Below are 11,594 nucleotides of genomic sequence, written 5' to 3' on the forward strand. Positions count from 1 at the left end.
TCTGAGGCTATCCAGAACATATCCCAGTCCACGTGATCGAAGCAATCTGATTGGTCAGATGAGCATTGTGTAGACCTGAGCACGGGCGTTTCCTGTTTTAGTTTCTGTCTATAGGCTGGGAGCAACAAAATGGAGTTATGGTCAGATTTGCCGAAGGCAGGGTGGGGGAGGGCTTTGTATGCATCTCGGAAGTTAGCGTAGCAATGATGCAGAATGGTACCAGCTCAGGTCGCGCATTCGATATGTTGATAGAATTGATTAAGTCTTGTTCTCATGTTAGCTTTGTTAAAATCCCCAGCTACAATACATGCAACCTCAGGATGTATGGTTTCCAGTTTTCATAACGTCCAGTGAAGTTCTTTCAGGGACGACGAGGTATCTGCTTGGGGGGGATATACACAGCTGTGACTATAATCGAAGATAATTCTCTTGGAAGATAATGCGGTCGGCATTTGTTTGTAAGGAATTCTAGGTCGGGTGAACAAAAGGACTTGAGTTCCTGTATGTTGTTATGATCACACCACGACTCGTTAATCATAAGGCATACACCTCCGCCCTTCTTCTTACCAGAGAGATGTTTGTTTCTGTCAGCGCGATGCAGAAACCGAAGAAACCGGGTGGCTGTACCGACTCTGACAACATATCCCGAGTGAGCCATGTTTCCGTGAAACAGAGCATGTTACAATCTCTGATGTCTCTCTGGAAGGCAACTCGTGCCCTAATTTCATCCACCTTGTTATCTAGAGATTGGACATTGGCGAGTAATATGCTCAGAAGCGGTGGATGGTGTGCTCGCCTTCTAAGTCTGACCAGTAGGCTGCTCCATCTGCCTTTCCTGTGGCGACCTCGTTGTTTTAGGTCAGCCTCTGGGATAAGATCCCATGACAAAGGATCTGCTTCGGGAAAGACGTATTCCTGGTCGTAATCGTTTTTATATCCAATAGTTATTCCCGGCTGTATGTAATAACACTTGAGGTTTTCTGGGCTAACAATGTCAGAAATAAAACTTTAAAAAACGAATTACTCCATAGTTTTCTAAGGACCTGAAACGAGGTGACCATCTCTGTCGGCTCCATGCGGTGTTTTCACTTTTAACAATTAACAAGCTTTTTGCATTTACTTCCATTGTTCTCTAAGAGTTGCTGAATATTCTCTACTTCAGTTTGCTCCTCAATTCAAGCACCTTGGTTTGAGAGTGAGGTAGCAGCAGTACTCCCCCCAAAGCTGTGTGATTATCCATAGCAAACGGTATGCTGTGTTTTCTTTACTTTGTTGGCTTCATTTGGCTTGAGGGAGTTTGAGTTTACTTGAGTAGGCTACTGTTTCTCCCGTCCAACCCCTTATTGGTGAGCATTCAGGATGTGGCTCAGAATAGCCTAGCTACACTATTTTAATCTTTATTTAACTAGGCAAGTCAGTTTAGAACAAATTCTTATTTAGAATGACGGGCCAATGCCGGCCAAACCCAGATGATACCGAGCCAATTGTGCGCCGTCCTATGGGACTCCCAATCACGGCCGGTTGTGATACAGCCTGGATTCGAACCTGAGATGCAGTGCCTTAGACCGCTGCGCGACTCGGGAGCTAAACAAGTAGCTCCTGTATGTAGGTAAAAGTGTACAGATGAAATATTGAAGTAGCCCAACTTTGGATTTGCACTAACTGTCTGGATGTCATCACAGGTCCAGGCTAGACAGATTTGGTCTTGAAAAGCCAGAATGTGCCTTATGTTCAAAGATTAGCTGGGTCCATGTAAACCCTTCAATAGTAATAACAAAATGTGGAGCATAACACTCAGATAAACTTTCTTGCAAATGTTAAGATTTATTTTGATAATTTTGCTGGCAAAATATAAATACAAATGAGATATTTTAATTACAAAAAAAACACAAATAGTATAACTGTTACTGTACTGCAATAGCCACCCTGTTATTTACAAGTTCTGTACCGAAGGGCGAATATCTTCTCATCTTTAAACCTTTAATAGTATACAAAAACACATCTCTTCAGTTTTGCAAGTGAAATTAGAGACTAAATGAGAAGCAGATTGAACACAGGTACAAAACAGCCCCTGAGGGTGATGAGAGTGCTAACTCTGTCTGAGGAGAACAAAAAACTATACAACTGATCCTCATCATGTGCTTCCTATGAACAAAAAATTCGACATTCAAAGCGCTGCCTCAGTGCTCAGACACACACTATGGCATATAAACTGACACACACACATATATTATACTGTTTAACACACACACACACACACACACACACACACACAACCTTCCAATCATGATAACACAACCACACTCTCGCTCACACAATTGCAGGAGAGAAATCAAGATAACATTTCCAGATTTATATATTTATACTTATATTAATACATTTATAAAAAATAAGACAATTGTTAATTTACAGTCGCCTCTTCATCTTCGCTTGATGTACAGACACATTCAGGTCTCTGCTGCTCTGTCTGTCCGTTCGTCCATACAGTCCACTGGTCCAGCGCAGGAGTTAATCTCAGATCTCAGGGCAGGGGTCTTACTCATTCACGTATCGTAGACCCCCACTGTAGAGTAGGGATTCAGAAATCAGAGTCAAAGTTCAGGGTCAGGGATAACAACCTCCTGTTAGCGTTAGCCTTAGCTTTAAAATTAGCGTTAACTTTAGTCTTAGCGTTAGTCTTAGCGTTAGCATTAGCCCTAATGTTTCCATTGACATTAGCCTTAGCATTAACGTTAGCCTCCAGGGGTTCGTCCCAGCGGTCATCCAGGCACTCCAGGGTGGATCCCAGCAGAGCGGCCAGCTCAGCACTCCCCTCCACCAGGTCCAGCAGCTCCTTGCTGTCTGGCTGGAAGCCCTCCAGCTCGTCTGGGCAGGAGAAGAGCTGAGAGAGGGAGGCCTGGCGGTAAAACTCTGCCTCGGCCATCGTCACCACCTTCATGTGGGGGAAGGAGGAGCGGAAGGAACGGGCCGACATCCGCAGCTTCCGGAGAACATCTGAGAGGAGAAGCCAGTTCCTGGACCTGGGGGGTGGGGGGAGGATTCGGGACCGTAAGCATTTACACACACAAGAGATGAACAAATGGTCTTGGTTTATTATCTGTCACTTACATCTCACTCTCTCATTCTGTACTCCTCTTTCCCTCGTTCGCTCCTTCTATCCAATCATATTGATTTCTGTGTGTGTGTGTGTGTGTGTGTGTGTATACACTCACCCCTGTGACAAGGACACCTGGATGTTGTAGCAGGGGAGGAGGGGTTGGTTGGAGAACTCAAACTCAAAGAGCTCCCTCCTGTCCTCGTCATCTTCCTCTGGCCCTGGGGGATCCGCCAGCATGTTACACACACTGCCCTCCTCTAAGGACTCTGAGACATGGAGAAAGGGATACACAGTTAGAATAACACAAGTCCACTGCCCTCTTCTAATGACTCAAAGTATTCACAGCCCTTGACTTTTCCACATGTTGTTGTGTTACAGCATGAGATGCTGTGTCCGTGGCATACACACAATGCCCCATCATGCCAAAGTGGAATTAGGTTTTAGAATTTTGTACAAATTAATTTAAAAATGCAAAGCTGAAATGTCTTGGGTCAATAAGTATTCAACCCCTTTGTTATGTCAAGACTAAATACAGTCAGGAGTAAATAAGTCAAAACACCAGTCTCAACGTCAACAGTGAAGAGGCGACTCTGGGTTGCTGGCTTTCTAGGCAGAGTTGCAAAGAAAAAGCCATATCTCAGACTGGACAATAAAAATAAAAGATTAAGATGGGCAAAAGAACACAGACACAGGACAGAGGAACTCTGCCTAGAAGGCCAGCATCCCGGTGGTCTCTTCACTGTTGACGTTGAGACTGGTGTTTTGCGGGTACTATTTAATGAAGCTGCCAGTTGAGGACTTGTGAGGCGTTTGTTTCTCAAACTAGACACTCTAATGTACTTGTCCTCTTGCTCAGTTGTGCACCAGGGCCTCCCACTCCTCTTTCTATTCTGGTTAGAGCCAGTTTGCGCTGTTCTGTGAAGGGAGTAGAACACAGCGTGGTACGAGATCTTCAGTTTCTTGGCAATTTCTCGCATGGAATAGCCTTAATTTCGCAGAACAAGAATAGACTGACGAGTTTCAGAAGAAAGTCCTTTGTTTCTGGTCATTTGAGCCTGTAATCGAACCCACAAATTATGATGCTCCAGATACTCAACTTGTCTAAAGAAGGACAGTTTTATTACTTCTTTAAATCAGCACAAGTTTTCAGCTGTGTTTCCTAATGATCAATTAGCCTTTTAAAATGATTAACTTGGATTAGCTAACACAAAGTGCCATTGGAACACAGGAGTGATGGTTGCTGATAATGGGCCTCTGTACGCCTATGTAGATATTCCATAACAATTCTGCCGTTTTCAGCTACAATAGTCATTTACAACATTAACAATGTCTACACTGTTTTTCAGATCAATTTGATGTTATTTTAATGGACCAAAAAATGTGCTTTTCTTTCAAAAACAAGGACATTTCTATGTGACCCCAAACTTTTGAACGGTAGTGTATATTTTTGTTTATACCTAAAGGGGTCCTAAAATTCCAAATCAAAAAGCTAAATGATCCTTGGTATGACCATCTTAAAACAATTCCATATAGCTTAGTAGAACTACCCCCCCCCCCCCTGTAGGGGGTTAAAAATAATCATATGCAAATATTGTACAATTCAGGTGTGCAAAGCTCTTAGACTTAACCGAAAAGACTCACAGCTGTAATCACTGTCAAAGGTGACTCTAACATGTATTGACTAAGGGGTGTGAATTTTTTTATTTTAATTTTACCTTTATTAAACCAGGCAAGTCAGTTAAAAAACAATTCTTATTGTCAATGACGGCCTAGGAACAGTGGCTTAACTGCCTTGTTCAGGGGCAGAACGACAGATTTTTACCTTGTCAGCTCGGGGATTCGATTTTGCAACCTTTCGGTTACTAGTCCAACGCTCTAACCACCAGGCTACCTGCCGCCTCCACGCTCTAACCACCAGGCTACCTGCTGAATACTTACAGTACCAGTCAAACGTTTGGACACACCTACTCATTCAAGGGTTTTTATTTTGACTATTTTCTACATTGTAGAATAATAGTGAAGACATCAAAACTATGAAATAACACATATGGAATCACATAGTAACCGAAAAGTGTTAAACAAATCAAAATATATTCTTCAAAGTTGCCACCCTTTGCCTTGATGACAGCTTTGCATTCTCTCAACCAGCTTCATTAGGTAGTCACCTAGAATGCATTTCAATTGCCAGTCCTGGTGTGCAGGTGTGCCTTGTGTGCCTTGTTAAAGTTTAATTTGTGGAATTTCTTTCCTTCTTAATGCGTTTGAGCCAATCAGTTGTGTTGTGACAAGGTAGGAGTGGTATACAGAAGATAGCCCTATTTGGTAAAAGACCCAAGTCCATATTATGCTCAAATAAGCAAAGAGAAACGACAGTCCATCATTACTTTAAGACATGAAGGTCAGTCAATCCGGAAAATTTCAAGAACTTTGAAAGTTTCTTCAAATGCATTTGCAAAAACCATCAAGCGCTATGATGAAACTGGCTCTCATGAGGACAGCCACAGGAAAGGAAGACCCAGAGTTACCTCTGCTGCAGAGGATAAGTTCATTAGAGTTACCAGCCTCAGATTGCAGCCCAAATAAATGCTTCACAGAGTTCAAGTAACAGACACATCTCAACATCAACTGTTCAGAGGAGACTGCGTGAATCAGGCCTTCATGGTCAAATTGCTGCAAAGAAACCACTACTTAAAGGACACCAATAATAAGAAGAGACTTGCTTGGTCCAAGAAACACGAGCAATGGACATTGGAAATCTGTGCTTTGGTCTGATGAGTCCAAATTTGAGGTTTTTGGTTCCAACAGCCGTGTCTTTGTGAGACGCAGAGTTGGTGAAAGGATGATTTCTGCATGTGCGGTTCCCACCGTGAAGCCCGGAGGAGGTGGTGTGATGGTGCTTTGCTGGTGACACTGTCTGTGATTTATTTAGAATTCAAGGCACACTTAACCAGCATGGCTAACACAGCATTCTACAGCGATACGGCATCCCATCTGGTTTGTGCTTAGTGGGACCATCATTTGTTTTTCAACAGGACAATGACCCAAAACACACCTTCAGCTGTGTAAAAGCTATTTGACCAAGAAGGAGAGTGATGGAGTGCTGCATCAGATGACCTGGCCTCCACAATCACCTGACCTCAACCCAATTGAGATGGTTTGGGATGAGTTGGACCACAGAGTGAAGGAAAAGCAGCCAACAAGTGCTCAGCATATATGTGGGAACTTCTTCAAGACTGCTGGAAAACGACCCAAAACAATGGCGCCGCAGAAGGGGCAGACGGAGCGGTCTTCTGATCAGGCTCCGTAGACGGGCACATCGCCCACCACTCCAGAGTATACTACTCACCAATGTCCAGTCTCTTGACAACAAGGTAGACGAAATCCGAGGAAGGGTTGCCTTCCAGAGACATCAGAGATTGTAACATGCTCTGTTTCACAGAAACATGGCTCACTCAGGATACGTTATCAGAGTCGGTACAGCCACCTGGTTTCTTCACGCATCACGCCGACAGAGACAAACATCTCTCTGGTAAGAAGAAGGGCGGAGGTGTATGCCTTATGATTAACTAGTCGTGGTGTGATCATAACAACATACAGGAACTCAAGTCCTTTTGTTCACCTGACCTAGAAATCCTTACAATCAAATGTCAACCGCATTATCTTTCAAGAGAATTCTCTTCCATTATAATTACAGTCGTGTACACCTCTCCCCCCAAGCAGACACCTCAACTGCCCTGAAAGAACTTCATTGGACTCTATGTAAACCGCAATCACACTGCCCTAACCCATCTGGACAAGAGGAATACCTATGTAAGAATGCTGTTCATCGACTACAGCTCAGCATTCAACACCATAGTACCCTCCAAACTCGTCATTAAGCTCGAGATCCTTGGTCTCGACCCCGCCCTGTGCAACTGGGTCCTGGACTTTGACGGGCCGCCACCAGGTGGTGAGGGTAGGAAACAACACAAGGGTGTGTTCTCAGCCCTCTCCTGTACTCCCTGTTCACCCATGACTGCGAGGCCATGCACGCCTCCAACTCAATCATCAAGTTTGCGGACAACACTACACTGGTAGGCTTGATTACCAACAATGATGAGACGGCCTACAGGGAGGAGGTGAGGGCCGTCGGAGTGTAGTGTCAGGAAAATAACCTCACACTCAACGTCAACAAAACAAAGGAGATGATCGTGGACTTCAGGAAACAGCAGAGGGAGTACCCCCCTATCCACATCGACGGGACAGTAGTGGAGAAGGTGGAAAGTTAAGTTCCTATGGCGTACACATCACAGACAAACTGAAATGGTCCACCCACACAGACAGCGTGGTGAAGAAGGCTCAACAGCGCCTCTTCAACCTCAGGAGGCTGAAGAAATTTGACTTAACTTTGACACTAACAAGAAGGAAATTTGACACTAACAAATTTTTACAGATGCACAATCGAAAGCATCCTGTCGGGCTGTATCACCGCCTGGTACGGCAACTGCTCCACCCACAACCGTAAGGCTCTCCAGAGGGTAGTGAGGTTTGCACAACGCATCACCGGGGGCAAACTACCTGCCCTCCAGGACACCTACACCACCCGATCTCACAGGAAGGCCAAAAAGATTATCAAGGACAACAACCACCCGAGCCACTGCCTGTTCACCCCGCTATCATCCAGAAGGCGAGGTCAGTACAGGTACATCAAAGCTGGGACTGAGAGACTGAAAAACAGCTTCTAACAGCCATCACTAACATTGAGGGGCTGCTGCCAACATACTGACTCAAATCTCTAGCCACTTTAATTTTAAAATGTGGATGTAATAAATATATCACTAGTCACTTTAAACAATGCCACTTTATATCATGTTTACATACCCTACATTACTCATCTCATATGTATATACTGTACTCTATACCATCTACTGCATCTTGCCTATGCCGTTCGGCCATCACTCATTCATATATTTATATGTACATATTCTTATTCATTCCTTTACACTTGTGTGTATAAGGTAGTTGTGAAATTGTTAGATTATTTGTTAGATATTACTGCATGGTCGGAACTAGAAGCAAAAGCATTTCGCTACACTCGCATTAACATCTGCTAACCATGTGTTTGTGACCAATAAAATTTGATTTGAAAAGCATTCCAGGTGTTGCTGGTTGAGAGAATGCCAAGAGTGTGCAAAGCTGTCATCAAGGCAAATGGTGGCTACTTTGAAGAACCTAAAATATATCATATATTTTGGATTTGTTTAACACTTTTTTGGGGACTACATGATTCCATATTTGTTATTTCATAGTTTGGATGTTTTTACTATTCTACAATGTAGAAAATAGTAGAAATAAAGAAAAACCCTTGAATGAGTAGGTGTGTCCAAAAATTTGAAAGGTAATGTATGTAAATGAGATATGTCTGTATTTCATTTTCAGACATTTGCAAAATTTCTAAAAACATGTTTTCACTTCGTCATTGTCTTTTAGATGGGTGAGAAAAAAATATATTTAATCAATGTTGAATTCAGGCTGTAACAACAAAATGTGGATTAAGTCAAGGGTTATGAATACCTTCTGAAGGCAGTGTACACAGAGTTATAATACACAATGAAAACAAACACACACACATGGCTCATCTCTTTGCACACAATGGAACTCTCACACACACAAATAGACACAGAGCTGAACTCACCACAAACAGCACTGCCGTAGAATTCCCAGTGGATCTCTGGGTCGTCATCAGAGTGGCCCTGCAGGTCAGCAAAATAATCTACGGGGAGAAGAGAGAGAGAGCGAAAGCGAGAGAGAGAGAGTGAAAGTGAGAGACAGAAAGCGCGTGCGAGAGAAAGAGCGAGAACGCGAGAGAGAAAGAGCGAGAACGCGAGAGAGAACGAGCGAGAGAGAAAGAGCGAGAACGCGAGAGAGAAAGAGCGAGAACGAGCGAGAGAGAAAGAGCGAGAACGAGCGAGAGAGAAAGAGCGAGAACGAGCGAGAGAGAAAGAGCGAGAACGCGAGAGGAAAGAGCGAGAACGCGAGAGGAAAGAGCGAGAACGCGAGAGAGAAAGAGCGAGAAAGCGAGAGTGAAAGTGAGAGACAGAAAGCGCGTGCGAGAGAAAGAGCGAGAACGCGAGAGAGAAAGAGCGAGAACGCGAGAGAGAAAGAGCGAGAACGCGAGAGAGAAAGAGCGAGAACGAGCGAGAGAGAACGAGCGAGAGAGAAAGAGCGAGAACGCGAGAGAGAACGAGCGAGAGAGAAAGAGCGAGAACGCGAGAGAGAACGAGCGAGAGAGAAAGAGCGAGAACGCGAGAGAGAAAGAGCGAGAACGAGCGAGAGAGAAAGAGCGAGAACGAGCGAGAGAGAAAGAGCGAGAAAGCGAGAGAGAAAGAGCGAGAAAGCGAGAGGAAAGAGCGAGAAAGCGAGAGAGAAAGAGCGAGAAAGCGAGAGAGAAAGAGCGAGAAAGCGAGAGAGAAAGAGCGAGAAAGCGAGAGGAAAGAGCGAGAACGCGAGAGGAAAGAGCGAGAACGCGAGAGAGAAAGAGCGAGAAAGCGAGAGGAAAGAGAGAGAAAGAGCGAGAGGAAAGAGAGAGAAAGAGCGAGAGAGAAAGAGCGAGAGAGAAAGCGAGAGAGAAAGAGCGAGAGAGAAAGCGAGAGAGAAAGCGAGAGAGAAAGAGCGAGAGAGAAAGAAAGAGCGAGAGAGAAAGAGCGAGAAAGCGAGAGAGAAAGAGCGAGAAAGCGAGAGGAAAGAGCGAGAAAGCGAGAGAGAAAGAGCGAGAAAGCGAGAGAGAAAGAGCGAGAAAGCGAGAGAGAAAGAGCGAGAACGCGAGAGGAAAGAGCGAGAACGCGAGAGAGAAAGAGCGAGAAAGCGAGAGAGAAAGAGCGAGAAAGCGAGAGAGAAAGAGCGAGAAAGCGAGAGAGAAAGAGCGAGAAAGCGAGAGAGAAAGAGCGAGAACGCGAGAGGAAAGAGCGAGAACGCGAGAGGAAAGAGCGAGAACGCGAGAGAGAAAGAGCGAGAAAGCGAGAGTGAAAGTGAGAGACAGAAAGCGCGTGCGAGAGAAAGAGCGAGAACGCGAGAGAGAAAGAGCGAGAACGCGAGAGAGAAAGAGCGAGAACGCGAGAGAGAAAGAGCGAGAACGAGCGAGAGAGAACGAGCGAGAGAGAAAGAGCGAGAACGCGAGAGAGAACGAGCGAGAGAGAAAGAGCGAGAACGCGAGAGAGAACGAGCGAGAGAGAAAGAGCGAGAACGCGAGAGAGAAAGAGCGAGAACGAGCGAGAGAGAAAGAGCGAGAACGAGCGAGAGAGAAAGAGCGAGAACGAGCGAGAGAGAAAGAGCGAGAACGCGAGAGAGAAAGAGCGAGAACGCGAGAGAGAAAGAGCGAGAAAGCGAGAGAGAAAGAGCGAGAAAGCGAGAGAGAAAGAGCGAGAAAGCGAGAGGAAAGAGCGAGAAAGCGAGAGAGAAAGAGCGAGAAAGCGAGAGAGAAAGAGCGAGAACGCGAGAGAGAAAGAGCGAGAACGCGAGAGGAAAGAGCGAGAACGCGAGAGGAAAGAGCGAGAACGCGAGAGAGAAAGAGCGAGAAAGCGAGAGAGAAAGAGCGAGAAAGCGAGAGAGAAAGAGCGAGAAAGCGAGAGGAAAGAGCGAGAAAGCGAGAGGAAAGAGAGAGAAAGAGCGAGAGAGAAAGAGCGAGAGAGAAAGAGCGAGAGAGAAAGCGAGAGAGAAAGAGCGAGAGAGAAAGCGAGAGAGAAAGCGAGAGAGAAAGCGAGAGAGAAAGAGCGAGAAAGAGCGAGAGAGAAAGAGCGAGAAAGCGAGAGAGAAAGAGCGAGAAAGCGAGAGAGAAAGAGCGAGAAAGCGAGAGAGAAAGAGCGAGAAAGCGAGAGAGAAAGAGCGAGAAAGCGAGAGAGAAAGAGCGAGAAAGCGAGAGAGAAAGAGCGAGAACGCGAGAGGAAAGAGCGAGAACGCGAGAGAGAAAGAGCGAGAAAGCGAGAGAGAAAGAGCGAGAAAGCGAGAGAGAAAGAGCGAGAACGCGAGAGGAAAGAGCGAGAACGCGAGAGAGAAAGAGCGAGAAAGCGAGAGAGAAAGAGCGAGAAAGCGAGAGAGAAAGAGCGAGAACGCGAGAGGAAAGAGCGAGAACGCGAGAGAGAAAGAGCGAGAAAGCGAGAGAGAAAGAGCGAGAAAGCGAGAGAGAAAGAGCGAGAAAGCGAGAGAGAAAGAGCGAGAACGCGAGAGGAAAGAGCGAGAACGCGAGAGAGAAAGAGCGAGAAAGCGAGAGAGAAAGAGCGAGAAAGCGAGAGGAAAGAGCGAGAAAGCGAGAGGAAAGAGCGAGAAAGCGAGAGAGAAAGAGCGAGAAAGCGAGAGAGAAAGAGCGAGAACGCGAGAGAGAAAAAGCGAGAGAGAAAGAGCGAGAAAGCGAGAGAGAAAGAGCGAGAAAGCGAGAGAGAAAGAGCGAGAAAGCGAGAGAGAAAGAGCGAGAAAGCGAGAGAGAAAGAGCGAGAAAGCGAGAGAGAAAGCGCGAGAGAGAAAG

General features: G+C 45.5%; 1 protein-coding gene across 1 annotated transcript; it reads right to left on the reverse strand.

Annotated features, from left to right (window-relative positions):
• Positions 1–1,799: 1,799 nt before the first annotated feature.
• On the reverse strand, positions 1,800–8,948 carry LOC120057980 (BCL-6 corepressor-like). Its single transcript, XM_039006466.1, has 3 exons — positions 8,772–8,948; positions 3,213–3,363; positions 1,800–3,020 (listed from the first exon to the last, which is right to left on the reverse strand). The coding sequence occupies exons 2-3, from the start codon at positions 3,332–3,334 to the stop codon at positions 2,579–2,581; spliced, it is 564 nt and encodes a 187-aa protein (XP_038862394.1). The 5' UTR covers positions 3,335–3,363; positions 8,772–8,948; the 3' UTR covers positions 1,800–2,578.
• Positions 8,949–11,594: the final 2,646 nt, after the last annotated feature.

This window comes from Salvelinus namaycush, chromosome 13 (genome assembly GCF_016432855.1).
Source record: "Salvelinus namaycush isolate Seneca chromosome 13, SaNama_1.0, whole genome shotgun sequence".
In the NCBI taxonomy this organism is placed as follows: domain Eukaryota; kingdom Metazoa; phylum Chordata; class Actinopteri; order Salmoniformes; family Salmonidae; genus Salvelinus; species Salvelinus namaycush.